Below are 17,755 nucleotides of genomic sequence, written 5' to 3'. Positions count from 1 at the left end.
CCGGATCGATCATTGTTGACACCACTAATTTATCTACACTTCTGCTGCTATGTAAAAAATAAAAAATAAAAAGAAGAAAAGAAGAACCTGAGTGTGATCCACTTTCTCACCTTCTATGGTATTCAACTGGAGACGCACCACACGGAAGAGCGCTGTGTATCTGAGCTACTACAGAAAAAAAACCCACAATAAAACTAAGACTAAAACGCTAGTGACCTGGAAAAACCACTAGCCACAGTGGCCGGGGAGCAACAAAAATTAACGTCAAGCACTGATGCAGTGGTGTGCTGGACCTGCCGCGCACAAAAAAGCCCCATTGACAAAATAAAGATTTGTAATATCAAAGCACTGGAAATAGGACAGAAAAAGGAGGTCTGCACACAACATCATGAGATAAGTGACATACCAGTATATTCATAATGACAAGCGTATCCATTTATCAAGGGCTCCATCAAAAGACACATTTCCAGCACCAGCTTCAAAAAACGTCCTCAGCTGTCTTTAGCCACAATCAATAGACTCAGAGTCTTTAGTTGACATATGAACTCATAGCTTAAGTGATGGCAATTTTGTTTTGACAAAAACTGATATCTTTGTAATCCTGCTGTACTCTTTTCTGCCTGCAGAAATATTCAGACAGTGAGTAGTGAGCTATGGTTCCTTGTGGGGTCAGGGTGATTGTTTGATTGATCAATTGTGGTAATTGCTAGTGGTGATACAAGCTCCAAACTTTGGACTTAGAAAGCAGTATATTACAGCAGCCTTAAGCATGTGTCCAGGCATTTGGTCATGGTGGCAATCAGCAATCAGAGTTCACTTTAATTAACCACACAAATTACCAGTCTCGGCAGGAAGCAATTACTTAATGAACTTTTACACCGCCAGACTTGGGCTAGCCTGCAGAGAGTGTAGAGTGATCGACGAGTGCTACTATACCTGCTCAGAAGCAGTCCATTACAATATTGCCAACATTACGGGTGCTTTATAAATATGGCATGACACAAATCATGAACATACAGTGAGTTTATGACTGTTGTCAATCAGTATCAATCATTTTGTTTGCTATTTAAGTTGTTAGTTGTTTGTTTCCTTTTTGAAATACTGGCGTCAAACAAATTAATGAATGAATCAATCAATCAATCAAATAAAAAATATTTACATAGCACATTGTCATACATAAATGTCATTCAATGTGCTTAAGAATAGAGAAAAGAGAGTTAAAAACCTATATTGTGTTATAGATAGTGTGTAATTAACTGACTATCACCAAATGCAGATGAGAATAAAGCTGTTTGTAATTTCCTTTTAAAGCAAGAAGATACTGTTGGGGCAGTTCTAACTTGGACAGGGAGTTGGTTCCAGCATTTTGCAGCATAATGACACTTACCAGGCGAACACACCAGCGGCGACAAGATTAACCGGCAGAGAATTGCTGAACTGTGCAGCAAGAGCAAGGCGAGCGATAGAAGCGAACGTTAAAAGCAGAATGCAAGAATTCTGACACTCCCATTGGCTGTGGCAGCTGTCACCGAACCGCACCATAGCTCACTTGCTTAATATTAAGTCCAACTACAAACTGCTGCTTAAGTTGCTCAAATCGCTTCTAGTTGCCCAAATCGCTTTTATCTATTCTGTCGCCAGCGACTCAATACTAAAGTCAATTACTTCCATTACTAGAATCGCTCAAGTCGCGTTTGGTGTATTTTTTGCCTTTAGGCCTACCCAAATATTACATTACATTACATTGCATTTGGCAGACGCTTTATAACCAAAGCGACTTTCAAAAGAGGACATATTCAAGCCAACATCACAAGCAAATACAATGTGCACAGGAGATATACAGAACAACAAGTGCAGTTGCAGAGGGGTTATTTTTTTATTTTATTTATTTATTTATTTATTTTTTAAATTAAAGAGTAAATAACGAGTACACACACACAAACTAAACTAAACTAAACATCATGTCAGGAGTCTGCCCTGGGGCAAGGCCAGTTCAAGCATTAGTCTAGTAGAATCTCTCGAAAGAGGAAGGTCTTCAGTTGTTTCTTGAAGGCTGCAAGAGATGTGCTTAGTCTTGCTGCCTCTGGGAGACTGTTCCACCACTTGTGGAGCATACTCGTCACAAACCCTGATTACAACCTGAGACTGTGGCAGGATGTCAGACTGTGACAGATATCTGGATATTCATGCATTCCCTTAGCTCAGGAGAACAAACATATTCTAAAAATGTCTAATACTGGGGGGTGCTTACGAGGGCAGCCATGGCTCAATAGTTAGAGTGCTAGCCTTTAGATCACACAGTTGCAGCTTCACGCTTAGCAGCACCGTCATCCATGGCTGAAGTGCCCTTGAGCAAGGCACCTAACCCAACATTGCTCCAAGGCCTGTAAATCAATGCCCTGTAAATATCTGTAAGCGCAGCTTTGGGTAAAAGCGTCAGCGAAGTGTAATGTAATGTAATGGGTGCTGTGCCACACTGCATAGAGCACCCGTACCATATAGGCCATATAGACACTTCAAGTTCAAGTCCAGTCATTTCCCAGCCCTACACCAGCTCCCTCAATGCTATCTTCACTATCATGTCATAATAAAAGCACACAAGAGCCCCCAAAGTAATCATTTTAAAACGTCAAAAACAGTTTTGATGACACCCCTTACCTCGATGTAGTTGTACATGGCAAGATCGGCAATGGCGTGGTCATCAGGAACTCGCACGCGTGTGTACTCTGGTAGCACGGCATCTTGGGGGAAAAAAACAAGGCAAGTTACTTCCTGTAACCAAGGCAAGTTACTTCCTGTCACCTGCTCTTATAAAGACATTCTCACAGAGTGTAAGATGAGTTGTTTAATGCTTACCAAAATCCTCATTAAGCTGCTCCATTATTTCATCAAAGACGAGACAGTCTTCAAAACCCTGAAAGTCATTGCAGATGGGGATATTTACTATTGTGTGTGTGTGTGTGTGTGTGTGTGTGTGTGTGTGTGTGTGTGTGTGTGTGTGTGTGTGTGTGTGTGTGTGTGTGTGTGTGTGAGTGTGTGTTTATTATATTAACAATATTCCATTTTCAACTGTAAATGTACCTCTCAACAAAATAATTTCATGACATCATTATTATTACATTGTACTGTGGCCCAGAGTGTTGAAGGCCTGTATTTCTTCTTTTTTTTTTTTAAAGATATGTTTATTGATTTCACATATAAAAGTACAATTAACATTGAAAGCTTCAATTTCCTTTTTTTCTTCTTTCAAACAAACATTTTCATTCCCCCATCCCCTCCACCCTCCTCACTACATACAATACAGTGTGTATATAACAATATGGTTAAATAAGCTACCTTCACAAATGTATAAACACATGTCCCTTCCACTGGCAACCATCAAAAAAAAGAAAATAAAAAACAAAGAAAACCCAAGCTATAGACATCCTTTAACTTAGCACATGCAAAGCAGTAGTACAGAAAGTAAAACACACACAAAACAACAATAGAGAAGTTGGTTAGGGGGTCAGATTATGCTCTAGCAATGCTTAAGAATCCTCAAGCGTTTTTAATTTATTTATGTATTCTAATGTAGAGTTCCAGGTTAACTCAAATTTCTCAGGAGCCCCTCTTAAGTTGTATTTAATTTTTTCCAGACTAAGAAAAGTCATGATATCTCTAAGCCATGTTGATGCCCTAGGGGCACACGGTGATTTCCAGCACATTAATATTCTTCTCCTTGCAAGTAGAGATGCAAAAGCAATGACGTTCCTTGCCCATTTTGTGAACTTCTCATGATTTGGCATTATCCCAAAGACAGCAATTTCTACACTTGGTGGCAGTGTAAAATCAAGAAATTTGGAAATGTGGTGAAAAATAGTAGTCCAATAATCATGGAGACAAGGACAAGACCAAAACATGTGTGTCATGTTGGCTGGAGATAAATTGCATCTATTGCATGTGTCTTTGACATTAGGATATATCTTGGCTAGTCTCGCATTGGTAAAATAAATGCGGTGAATTACTTTAAGCTGTATTAAATTCAGCCTTGCACATGATGTGCTACCATTCACTTTAGTGAGTGCTTCCTTCCAATCATTGTCAGCTATAGGACTACCCAACTCCTCCTCCCAGTTCCTTTTCATCTTGTCAAGCCCAGTTTCTGTGATTTGGGATATTGAACCATATATTTTTGAGATAATGCCTTTTTGATGGCTTGGAATATTAAAGATAAGGTCAGCTGCTGTATCACATGGGGTGTTTGGGAAATCCAAGTTGTTTTGTTTAGCAAAGTTACGGACCTGAAAATAGCGAAAGAGATGAGATTGAGGGAGATTAAATCTTTCGCAAAGTGTGGTAAAGCTATGAAAAGAACCGTCAGTGTAGAGGTCTTTTAAACTTCTTAAGCCTAAGCTTTGCCACATGGAAAAGCCAGAGTCAATGCTGGAAGGAATGAAATGATGGTTGTTGCAGATTGGACTATGCTTAGATGCCCCTTTCAGTCCAAATGTGAGCCTAAATTGAGACCAGATCTTCAAGGTAGCATTAACAATGGGGTTAGAAGTGTGTTTGGTAGCTTGAATGGGAAGTTCAGATGTGAGCAGCGCCATGAGTGAAGTTGAGATACATGATCTAGCCTCTATCTCACACCAATTTAGTGTTGGCTGTTGAACCCACAGACTAATTTTCTGTATGTTGGCTGCCCAATAATAATTTCTCAGGTTGGGTAAGGCTAACCCACCAACAGATCTGTGTCTCTGTAAAAAGCCACGTTTGATCCTAGGAACCCCATTCCCCCATATGAAAGAAGAAAATAATTTATCAACTGCATTGAAATATGATTTTGGCAAGAAGATTGGCAAACATTGAAAAAGATATAAGAAGCGTGGGAGTACATTCATTTTTAAACAATTTACTCTGCCTGCAAGTGTTAAGTGTAAGTTCTTCCATCTATCCAAATCTAGTTTGATCTGTTCAATTAGGGGTAGAAAATTTATTTTAAAAATTGTCTGTAAATGTCCGCAAATATTCACCCCTAAGTATCTAAAACTACTTCTGGACATCTTGAAGGGGAGGTCACCATCAGTAATGCATGGGGCTGGATTATTAACTAAGAAGCATTCACTTTTTGAGTAATTTAATTTATACCCAGAAAAGGTTCCAAATTTATTAAGTAGCTCTATTATAAGTGGAATTGTTGTTAAGGGGTCTGAGACAAACAGCAATAAGTCATCAGCATAGAGTGACAAAATGTGTTTAGAACCACCTCTAGAAATCCCCTGATTATAACTGGCTGATTTGAGCGCTATTGACAATGGTTCAATTGCCACAGTAAACAATAAGGGGCTCAGGGGACACCCTTGGCGTGTGGACCTGGAGAGTGTGAAGTATTGAGATCTCGTTCCATTTGTATTTACTGAAGCTTTGGGGGAAGTGTAAAGTAATTTTATCCATGATATGAATTTGGGGCCTATACAAAACCTTTCAAGGACATCAAACAAGTACTCCCACTCCACCCTGTCATAAGCCTTCTCAGCATCAAGTGAGACCACCACTTCTGATTTGTCAGTAGGGGCAGGAGCTAGAAGTATATTTAGCAGTTTGCGAATATTGGAGAAAGAATGGCGATTTTTCATGAATCCTGTCTGATCTGATGATATGATGTCGGGTAAAACAGTTTCCAATCTTCTTGCTAGTATCTTGGCCAAGATTTTATAATCAGTATTCAGAAGTGAGATCGGTCTATATGAGCCACATTCTGTACTGTCCTTATTTGGCTTCAACAGCAGTGTTATGGAAGCCTCTGTGAGTGTTTCAGGTAATATGCCCTGGTTAAGAGAGTCATTAAACATGTTTAGGAGAAAAGGAGCTAATTTACCAATGAACTTTTTGTAAAACTCTATAGGATACCCATCTGGGCCTGGGGCTTTGCTGCTTTGCATTAGTTTAACTGCTTCAGTGATTTCAGTAATTGTTAAAGGTTGGTCCAGGTAGACTGATGTCTCAGATGAAATATGTGGAAATTCCAATTTATCAAGAAAGGTTTTTCTCTGTGTATCAGTGTTGTAAGCTTCAGAAGTGTATAGTTTGGTGTAGTATTTTTTAAAAGTATCATTAATAACAGAGGGGTTTACTGTGAGGTCTCCTGTATCTGTTCTTATTTGACTAATTTGTTGAGATGCTGTGCGACTCTTGAGCTGATGGGCTAGTAGCCGCCCTGCTTTCTCACCATGTTCATATAAAAAGCCTCTTGAGTGCAATAGTAGCTTTTCTGTCTCATGTGTCGTTAAGAGGTTATATTCCATTTGCAAATTTTGTCTTTCTTTTACAAGTTCTGGAGATGGTGACATTGATATTGTGTCATCTAACTTTTTAATATTGTCCAGTAGCTGTTCTTGATTGTGTTTTTTAAATGTGTTTAAGCTAGCAGAGTATGAGATAATTTCTCCCCTAATAACAACTTTCATTGTTTCCCAAAGTAAAGAAGGAGATATAGAATCTGAGTTATTATTTAACAGGAAATCATCAATTGCTATTGAGATGATGGTCTTAAATGCCTTATCATTAAGTAATGCCCCACTCAACCTCCATGGGGGGCGTGTTTTTTGTAAAAGTTTAAAGGAAAGATCCAGGAGTAATGGAGCATGATCTGATATGACTATGGCTGTGTATTCTGTGTGAGTGACGGCTGGTAGAAAATTCCTGTCAATAAAGAAGTAATCTATGCGTGAAAAACTTGTATGAACTGGGGAATAAAATGAGAACTGTTTTTTATCAGGGTTGAGGAAGCGCCATGGGTCCACACCTCCTATTTGTTCTGTGAAACTTGTGAAGGCTTTGGCCATTTTAGAAGGGGAACTCTGCCTGTTAGAAGATCTGTCCAGTGATGGATCTACTGCAAAATTAAGGTCACCTCCTAAAATAAGTTGATGACTGTTTAGATTTGGAAGGGCTGACACCACCTTTGTGACAAATGCTTCATCATCCCAATTGGGTGCATATAAGTTCACAAGAGCAACAGCAATATTATGAAGTGAACCTGTAACTATGAGGAATCTGCCTTGACTGTCGGTTATTATCTTATTTGGGATGAACTGGACTTTTTTATGGAAGAGAATAGCTACCCCACGTGCTTTATTACTGAAATTGGAATGAAAACATTGACCCACCCATGATGCCCTCAGTCTGAGGTTATCCTTCGCAATTAGATGGGTCTCCTGCAGAAAGGCTATATCTGTCTTAAAATGTTTTAAATGAGATAATACTCTACCCCTCTTAACTGGGCCATTTAGCCCTTTAACATTCCAGGACACAAACCTCAAGTTTGCCCCAGAACCTTTGGTGATGTTAGCCATGTCTAATGGTCAAATATGTAATCTTGTAGTGTTTGGCCATGGCTAGATATTGAGAGGGGGAGGGGAATGGTATGAGTGAATAGGGAGCACATATACACATAGACAAGGAAGTGGGCATAAAATAACAAAATCTCAAGAAATGTAGTGAGGACATACCCACCCACTGCCCACCCACCCCTCCCTCAACACAACCCCATACACTCTCAGAACAGAGAGTGTATAACCTATGTAACACTCCTAAGCATGTTCTCGGAACTAGAACTAGCAGCAGGATTACACAAAATGTCCTTCCGGGGGACATTACTCACTTTACTTCTACTTATACTGTCCTGGGGGCTCCAAATTATAATATTAAATAAGAATAGCCATCATAATATTAATTATAATAGGTAGTAACAAAAGCAATAATAATAAAAGAAAAAAAATGGTTCAGAAAATATAGATAAGCCACTGTACTATAAAAGTACACGCCAGTAATATTGACAATAAAACAGCAAATTTTGTTCAGAAAATGCAGATAAGTCACTGTACTATGAAAGTACACTTTTCAGTAATATTGACAAAAACAATGCAAATTTTGTTCAGAAACTGCAAATAAGCCACTGTACTATAAAAATACACTTTTCGGTAATATTGACAAAAATAGGTCTACAGAAACTTTTGTTCAGAAAATACAGATAAGCCACTGTACTATGAGAGTAGCCTACATTTTTCAGTCAGAATAGGCCTACAGTTCCAGTAGCCTATTAATTCAAAGACCAGGTCTACTAAAGAAGATTATCATTTTGTTATCATATTAGACATCTGGGGCTGAAACAAACCTTCTTCCCGTCATCATAGCCTGGGCTATTAAGAGACGTTGATTTGCTGGTCATAAAAGTCTTTGGCTTCGTGTGGTGTGTCGAAAAAGTAGTCCTGGTCCTGGAATGACACGTAAAGTCGGGCGGGATGGCGCAACTGGAACTTGATTTTTCTCCGATACAGTGCAGCCTTGACGTCGTTGAATGCTGCTCGTCGTTTGGCCAGATCAGCACTCATATCTGAATAGATTCTCAGCTCAGAGTCGCGGTAGGTAATCTGATTATTTTTGGCCCAGGTCAGCATGTTCTCCTTCTCTTGGAAACGGAGGAACTTCACCAAGAATGCCCTGGGCTTCTCTTTGTCCTGAACCTCCGATCTTCGGCGGGTGCGGTGCGCTCTCTCTATCTCTGGAGGGCTGCTAAAGACATCAGAGCCCGTCACCTCCATTAGCAGATCAGATACGAACTTAGCTGGGTCTTGGCCCTTTTCACAGCCTTCAGGCACGTTGATTATCCTCAGATTCGAACGCCTGGATCTATTTTCGAGGTCGTCGACTTTATCTTGTAGTTTGGTACACTGTTTTTGAAGCGTTTTAATAGCGGTCTCCATCTCCGCGATTTTTTCAAAGTTCTCCCCCACCAACACCTCTGTTTGAGTGAGCCGGCCATTAACAGATGACACTTCTTGTCTGAGTGAGCCAACTGATGATTTGAGCGATTCCGTTGCCTCTTTGATCAAAGAAGCCACGTCAGATTTGAAGCTTTCTCGCTGGTCATTCAGAAGAGTTTCAAGGTCACTCTTGGTGATCGGGCTGTCGTCAGATTTCCCAGTCCTTGTTCTTGCTTCTTTCGCCATATTTGCTAGCTTAGCAGAAACAGAGGCTTGCTTTCCGTGACCTTTCTTTTTGCTCATAAAGACCGTTCAATGAGCTGCTGTGCGACACAACGGCGTTAAAAGTATCCCAACTTAGGTTATCCAGGCGTAAACCACAGAAAAAAAGAATAAATGTCGGCTATTCGTCTTTGTTATATGAAAGTTAACTGGAGCCCCCTTTCACACGTCTGCTCACCTCCTCGTCATGCCGGAAGTCGCGAAGGCCTGTATTTCAAGTTTCCAGGTAGCAACCGAAACTCTGTTGGACGTGATTAACGTGATTATGGAGGCTGACTGTACATGCCGTCAGCCAATTTCAATATGTTTCTATGGAAAGGTGATTCACAGAGTTGTAGGTGGGCAAACTACTGTATAATACACGTTAGGCATGCTGTAATTAAGGTGATGTTATTGAGAAACGTCTCATAAAGAGAGTGCGACTAGCTGGATATTTATAACTCTAGCACTCCGGCTGGCATTCCATTTCAACATTCATTAGTTTCGTCACGTCTTCCATCTGATATATCTGTGCAAACAGACAATGCTATAGTGGTACAGCTGCAATAAGGCGCTCATGCCGCTCTGCCCATCTGTCTGTTTTCACGTTTAATTGAATTGAGGATAGACGACAGCTGCCAGGGATAGATTGAGAATTTGCGCGGCCCCTCTATGAAACCATTGGGCCTCCTTTTCACCTTATTTCAGGGACTAGCAGGCTAAGTCATACTCCATTATGGTTTGTTTGCATGATCGCATAAACAGGGTGTTGATAGCCTGACAAGCCAGACTAAATGTGAGATGAAATGTGAATATTTGGTCACATTAAAACAAATCTCCTGCGTTCTGATTGGTCTGCTAGATTCAGGGCATTGGGGCATTGTCCGAGGCTAGTCCCACTCTCAGGCAAAAATATTTTTGGCTGGTGGCGGGTGCAGCTAATTTACTAGGTTAGGGTGTTGTCTCATAAACAGGGTGTTAGAGAACCAGTGCATCCCAGACCAATCAGTTCGCAAGATGACCCAAAGCACCACCATCAAATTCTACTTATGTATGTACTTGAAATGTATTTTATGCTCTTAATCTTTATGATACAAAGAATTTGTGGAATGTGTGTGCATGTGCGTGTGCATGTGTGTGCGCGTGCACGTGTGTTTGTCTGTCACACTCACTGCGTTCATGCCCTGACCGTAGAAAGGCACAACAGCATGGGCCGCATCTCCCATGAGCACACACTTGTTACCCAGGTGATACGGGGAGCACTTAACGGACACCATGGCCTGAGCGGGAAGCCGGAAGAAGTCCTTCATCAGCGCGTCACTAAAGAAGGGGCACAATTCACAGAGGAAAACACGTGACGCATGTTAGATAGAGACTACACGGACATTGAGATAGACATACACAGTACATGTCTTCAATGGCCTGGAATGGGAGTCAGAAGTCCTTCATCAGTGCGTCACTAAAGAAGGTGCACAAGTCACAGAGGAAAACGTGTGGCACATGTTAGATAGAGACTCCACCGACATACAGATACAGACATACACAGTCCACAGTCTTAACCCATTAAAGCCTGATGCTGCGCATACGCTGCATTGACCTGGCTCCTGGCGTCTGGAGCTGCCTGGACACAGCGGTATGCTTACAGCTGAATGAACACATTCTTTTAATATTTTTATATCTTTTTTGGTCTTTTACGACTTTATTGATGATAGGACAGTTTGAGAGGTGGGCAGGAAGGGAATGGGGAGAGGGATGGGGAGGGGTCGGCAAAGGACCCGGGCCGGGAATCAAACCCAGGTCGGCCGCATGGCAGACTAGTACCCTACCGATTGGCCACGGCAGGGCCAAAATGAACACATTCTAATGCAAGATGAAGGTCCTCCTAGCTTTGAAATGCAACTTAAGGTGCTTCGGAGGCTTAGGTATTTAGGTTTTTATAGGCCGAGGGCACCTTTTCCCAAAAAGGGCTTAGGCATTCACCAGGCGTTTTTTGCAGGAGCCCTAGGCTTAAATGGGTTAAATGCCTAGGTTGGGAGTATTAAGAAGTCTTTCATTACTATAAAAGAGACACAAGTCACTCACACAGGACACTGTATGACACATGTTAGATAGAGATCACACAGACAGACCTACAAATACAGACACACACACATACATGTCTTAAAATGACCTAGATAAAATAGGACAGGAGTCAGGGAGCCATCTATATACTTCGTGCAAATTCGAGTGGGTGTAACGGTACTGTAAGTGGAAAGGTTAAGCCGTCACAGCACAGCGGGCTTCTGTGTGGATTTACACACTTTTGTTCTCCAATCACAGAGCTCACTCTTATCTGCACGCTAATCCTACAGTAGGAAGCCAATCTCCTGCGGGGAGGGAATCTGATAGCGCAGAGCTTCCTATCAGCAATGAATATCATTACTAAGCAGAGGCCAGTAGAACAGGTGCAAGGCGGACACGTCAGATGTGCATGGGACACATCTCCAGCTATTCAATCTTATCCATATGGAGTTGGGTAAGGTGAATGGGAAACAGAAGACAGTGCAGGAGCTGATGCTGAATCATAGCCTATGAAAGCTCTGTAGATTTAGCAGGCTGTTTTCATGTAAAAGGTGATGAACCTTTGAGCTGAAGTGAAACACAGACCCTTCGTTTCTAAGGTGGGCCCTACATATTTAGATATCCTTAAATAAAAAAATAAATAAATAAATGAAATAAAAGAATAAAATACATTTTCCGCTTACTGGCAAAGTATTGGATACTTTGATAAAGACAGAGTTGAGAACACAACATTTCTATTCCAAACTTCACTCACATATTCATTTTAATGTTTTTTTCCCAACTACAACCAGGTAAAGCACTCTGAGCTGAAGTGACCCTTAACAAAACAAAGACGTCCTTCAGCTCTTGAGTTTCAAACGTGGATCCCGTATAAAGGTATGCAAAAGAGGGGGAGAGAGAGAGAGAGAGAGGGAGAGAGAGAGAGAGAGAGAAAAAGAGAGAGGAAGAAAGAGAGAGAGAGAGTGCACATCCGGCCACAATCAACTGGCTCTTATTAATCCTCTTCCTGGAGGAAATGTGTGTATTGATGAGTTTTCCGCCCCAGACAGCTCAAAGCGGGCAGCTCAAAGCCTTTGAGCATCAGAGCCACTTTCGGTGTCACCGTGTCACCTGTGCGGTGCGGAGCGCTGCGGTGCGGTGGGGTGTGGTGGGGGGCAGTGTGTGTAGCTTTAGATTAAAACCCCACCGCCCTTGGCCATGCCGCTCTGCACAGCGCGGCTGTAATTTCACACCCCAGAGAACTGCAGCTGTGGATGAAGAAGGAGGAGTTTTCAGTGTGTGTGTGTGTGTGTGTGTGTGTGTGTGTGTGTGTGTGTGTGTGTGTGTGTGTGTGTGTGTGTGTGTGTGTGTGCATAACACCCCTCCAGCAGAGTAACCTGTATGGGGAGGAGAAGAACTGGAGAGGAGGGAAAGGAAAAGTGGAAGGCGTGACGAAGGAAGACAGGATAAAGGGATAGGAGGGAGTGATAGAGAGAGGAAGGAGGAGGAGAATGGGAAGAAGAGATGGCATGGCAGGAGGATGGAATGAGGTCACCTTGGTGCCAATGAGAGGAATAGTGTCTGGGATGGGCAGCACGTACAGTGGTAAGGAAAGAAGGGGGGGGGGGGGGGGGGAGAGGGCAATAACTGGCAGGTAAATGATGGAACGGGAAGAAGGGAAAAATGAGAGAAGGAAATGACAAGAGGGGGAAAGAAAAAAATGAAAGGGAGATGAATCGGGAGGAAGGAAGAATACGAGAGAGGAAGAAAATATGGGCAAAGCAATGGTTTTCAAAGTGGGGGCCGGGGACCCCGGGGGGCTGCAAGGACTTGCTAGGGGGGCTGCGGCAGGTTGACAGGAAAAGTATAGCTAAACAAAATAAATTGTAATAAACTATTACAAACCCCAAACTATTACAAATCAGTACATATGTCCCCCAAAACAATATTTTTTCTCGGTTTTAACACTTAATATGTTGTCTTTTTACTATTCTCCATCTAATCAATAGATTGAATGTTTTGAAAGTGATAGCATTTTGATTTTATTCACTGTTTACCAAACGTCCCAACTTCACCGGAGTTGGGGTTTGTACATCTTGATGGAGGATATGACTGTGTTATCATTTTCTTCTTTACAATGTATTTTTTTATGTTTCCTGTTGCACCAACTCCATCGAGATGTGAAAGGGGGAGTGCACAGAAGAAGAAAAAAGTGTGACATGGCCAATGTCAGATGGGTCTTGGCTAGAATCTACCGGTATATGGGGGCCCTTGTCATTGTAAAGTTAGGGAAGAGAGAGTAAAAACCATAGAATGAGAGTGAACCAGAGAACCTGAGAATGAGTGAAGAGGGGAGAAGAAAGGGGGGGGGGTTGAGCAAGTGAGACTAAGGAGGGAACCAGAGGAGGCAGATACGAGGAGAGAAGGAGAAGAAATGAGAAAACATCAGAGGGAGAAAATGGAGGAAGGAAAGAACAAAGGACAAGGGGTGACTTACACTCCAATGAGTGGGATGGCATCGGCGAAATACGTGCTGAAGAAGTCCATAACCTGACTGGGTGTGGTGATCTTCTCAAACTCATCAAAAGGCATGAAGAGCGTGCAGGTGAAGGTCTTGTCCTGTTGAGGGCACAGACAGATATGGCGGCAAATTTACAACGAAAAAGACAATTTTCTTGCCTGTCATCATTACCAAGGTTTGGTTGGTAGTATTACTGTGATAGCTGTTAAGTGCTTTGGATGGTTTGGTAAAAATAGGTCACATCAACAGAAGTGTTTTACAGACTGCATGAATATAAAAGCTGACTTTTAAAGTTCAAGCTTTCAAACGCTTGCTTTAATCGACATAGATGCATGGAGAAAGGTTTTTTCTATTTTATTCAGTCAATTAACTCCTCAATCCTTGAAAAAAAAATGCATGCTGGATTAGAATGAGTAGCATACTATTGTCATGATGGATGAAAAAAAAAATCTAATGTATTCCAACACACACACACACACACACACACACACACACACACACACACACACACACACACACACACACACACACACACACACACACACACACACACACACACACACACACAGGGCCGCTGATAGCTTTGGCTCGGCCCAGGACAAAGTGATCTGAAAGGACCCAATTCCGGGCCCCCTCTCTCCCTGGGCCCGGGACAACTGCCCCCGTTGTCCCCCCGCTGTCTGCACCCCTTCACACACACACACACACACACACACACACACACACACACACACACACACACACACACACACAGCCACACACACACACACCACTGTACGCACCACGTCGGCGATGCACAATTAGACTCATGTGCAGAGAAGGGGAAGGGAGAGGAGAGTCACTGCTGCCAGAGCCCTCTGGACAGGTTTTAAAGGCCTGCTGCCGCCTCCATCGGCAAACCTTGAGCTGAGTGATTTTTCACTGGGCTAATGCACCCAAGGGCACCGCTCTGACTGACAGTGCTAATGCAGACTTCAAAGCGGACACTTTAACCTGACAACATTGTGTGTCTGTGTGTGTGTGTGTGTGTGTGTCTGCGTACGTGCGTGTGTGCACATGCACATTTTGACAGCACCTGTCCTGCATGCAGAATGTGTATGTGTGTGACCATCATACAGTGTTTCCCACAGAAATTTTGGAAACTATGGGGGCTGCCGGGGTTTATTTTGTTCGGGGGGTCTTCTCACACGGGCCTTTTTTTGGGGGGGGGTGGGGGTATTCTTGCAGCGTATTGGCGCATGGAGAAACTGTAGGCCTGGGCCTATATTTCAGTCATTTATATTTTGAGAAATAAGGCTACATAAGATTTTACCCATGACTTGTATAATAGTAGTACATTGTCATTGTCAAAAAATGCAGTACAGTGAATAATTTCTGTTTACAGGAGCAGAGATAAGAATTTAAGAGCACTGTGGAATTGTAGACAAAAAGGGTCTTAGAGGGTAGGCTATGCCTTTTCCCCCACACATATCTGTAGGCGTATACATTCTACATGAGGGGTGCTGGTCACAGGGCCAGTTTTTTCCAAATTCCTCCCATTAAAAGGGCTGAACAACATATTACACATTTATGTCTATATTCACATTCATTACACATTAATTTCTATATGCAGCCCGATGTCTCCTCTGCTGTGTCAATGAAGGTCTGTCACCAAACTCATTACAAATGTAAAACAAAGCCTAGGGAGTGTTAGTAAACTCATCCCAACTGTCCCTTCTCTGAAGGTTTTTTTATATTGCTGCTCCAAAACCCAAGTAAACTACAACAACTTGACTAGGCTTTTGATCCCTGTCTTTCAAGCACTTGTGGTTCTCTCTCTATAGCAGGGGGTGCCCAACCTTTTTTTAACCAAGATCTACTTTTGAAGTTAATGGTCTGCCGTGATCTACCAAGTCAAATTCAAGGATGTCAGTATGAAAATTTAAGACCACCATTTATTAATCACCATTATTATGTACAAAATGTTTTCAGTAGGCTACTATGGCCGTATCTTTTCAGTGTGTTTTTAAAGTGTGTTGGATAGCCTATCTTTACAAAGCAATGCAGCACTGATAGTATGCAGAGATAATTTCAGTCATACACAAGTCATAAACAACTGAAAACAATTTCAAAATGATAACAATTTGGTATATAAAAGGCACATAGGCCCTATTTCTAAAATATGATGAAGCATTATCATGCCTTCAGTGGTATAGGCTACAAATGAAAAAGGGCTCAGAAATTCACCATTTGTTATGGGTAAATAGTAGGCTACTATGAGAGAGAGAGAGAGAGAGAGAGAGAGAGAGAGAGAGAGAGAGAGAGAGATGAGACAGACACAGAGAGAGAGAGCTGAGAGAGAGAGACACAGAAAGAGAGCTGAGAGAGCAATGAGAGAAACTCATTGGAATTGGTTAACACCCCTGTTAAGTGTGACTTCTTCTATGAAGGTTTTTTTTTCAGCTCTCTGGGGCAGTAGCACAGCAAAGGCTTTCTATTGTGAGTTTGGCCAATCGTTTTGTCCACAACTGAAGCAAGAAACAGCACAAATTGAAGTGAATTCCATACATGTCAACAACTAACATTTCCCTTACACGCGGCACGCGATGTAAACGCAGTTAGCGATGATGCATGCGACTAGCGATTTGGACGAAGATCCTCGCATATCGGCGTGTCATAACGCATCGTTGCGCACATGTTCTGTTACTCACCCGATGTTAGGGCCAAAACATACCAAGGCGGAACGGAACGGTCGCAGGACGGACGCGGTCTTTCTGCTTAGTTTTGGCCGGCGTGCTTTTCTCTGCCTTGCACACTGACAGCGTCGGCGTGCGCGGCCAGTCCTGTTCAAAACCCTCCCCACAGCTAAAGCTAGCGTGCTACTTTGCCATTCATTTGAATGAGACACCGCCGGTCGCCGGCGTGAAAAATACGCTCGAGTTCTATTTTCCAAATCCAGCGCGGCGCGGAGCCGGCTCCCGCGCCGCTGACGCCCGACTACCGCCGGTTGGTGTGTAAGGACAGATAGGTTTCAATGTATTTTCACTGACGCCGGTAAAAACCGTGGCCGTTCCGCGCCGCGTTACCGCCTTGGTGTGTCAGACCCCTTACATGTGTGCACACATGAATCAACTGCAATACCCTTTGTCACTTCCTAATGCTTTCCCCTCATTCTGTCCATCTTCTGTGTTAACGTGGGACTACTTATCTAACCAATACAGAGTCTATAGGATGTATTTACTCCAGGAGGAAAATGCGAAGGAAATTCAAAATCGTAATTCAAATCGTTTTTAACAAAAACGGATATCGTTTAAAAAAAAAAAAAAAAAAATTTAAAAAAAAAAAAAAAAAATTTTTTTTTTTTTTTTTTTTTTTTTTTACATTTTCGTAAACTATGGCGGCCAAATTTAAACTATGGCGGGCCGCCATAGTTTCCTCAATGTATGGGAAACACTGATCATACAGGACTCATACAGCTGTTGCAAAGATTTCATAAGCTACAGTCCCAGGAAAAAGTTTGTACACCCTTTGAAATTTCTTACCTTTCTGTCAAAATTGGTCATAAAACATGGTCTGATCTTCCCGGAAATCACAAGAAGGAACAACCAGAGTCTGCTTTAACTAATTCAACCCAAACATTTACAAGTTTTCATATTTTCATTGGCCATAAGATGTAAACATTCACAGGACAGCAAGGCATAAGTAAGTACACCTTTGCATTCAATAGGTTTTAACCCTAAATTAGTCGCAATAACCTCAACCAGATGTTTCCTGTAGTTGCAGATCAGATTAACAAAACAATCTCAATGTATCTGGTCTCCCTCTTCTTTAGAAAACTGCCTCTCGTCAGCAAGGTTTGTGGGATGTCTGGAGTGCATAGCTTTCTTGACTTGATGCCATATAATCTCAATTGTTTTTTGTCAGGGCTTTGACTGGGCTATTCCAGAATGTGTATTTCATTATAAAGAAGCCATTCTAAAGTCGATTAGCTTCTAAAGTATGGGTTGTTGTCACATTTCAGCACCCATCCTCTTGTGTGCTTCAACTGTGTGACAGACTACCTCACTTTTTTTCTGTAAAATATCTCGATAAACTTCTGAGTTAATTGTTCCACTGATAATAGCAAACTGAAAAGGGCCTGAGGCAGCAAGGTAGCCGCATATAATGATGCTCCCGCCACCATACTCAAAGGTGGAGATGATGTTTTGGT

General features: G+C 42.0%; 1 protein-coding gene across 1 annotated transcript in view; it reads right to left on the bottom strand.

Annotated features, from left to right (window-relative positions):
* Window positions 1–17,755, bottom strand: part of LOC134441434 (kynurenine 3-monooxygenase) — a 42,083-nt gene that overhangs the window by 14,745 nt on the left and 9,583 nt on the right. Inside the window, exons 9-12 of the mRNA XM_063191744.1 lie at window positions 13,543–13,664; window positions 10,178–10,325; window positions 2,857–2,914; window positions 2,659–2,741 (exon numbers count right to left, since the gene is read on the bottom strand). Coding sequence (XP_063047814.1) covers window positions 2,659–2,741; window positions 2,857–2,914; window positions 10,178–10,325; window positions 13,543–13,664 — 411 coding nt within the window. The remainder of the gene's footprint in view (window positions 1–2,658; window positions 2,742–2,856; window positions 2,915–10,177; window positions 10,326–13,542; window positions 13,665–17,755) is intronic.

The sequence above is a fragment of the Engraulis encrasicolus genome, chromosome 24 (genome assembly GCF_034702125.1).
Source record: "Engraulis encrasicolus isolate BLACKSEA-1 chromosome 24, IST_EnEncr_1.0, whole genome shotgun sequence".
NCBI classification, from domain to species: Eukaryota; Metazoa; Chordata; class Actinopteri; order Clupeiformes; family Engraulidae; genus Engraulis; species Engraulis encrasicolus.
The sequence above is the reverse complement of the archived record's forward strand: the minus strand, read 5'-3'. Positions and strand labels throughout refer to the sequence as shown.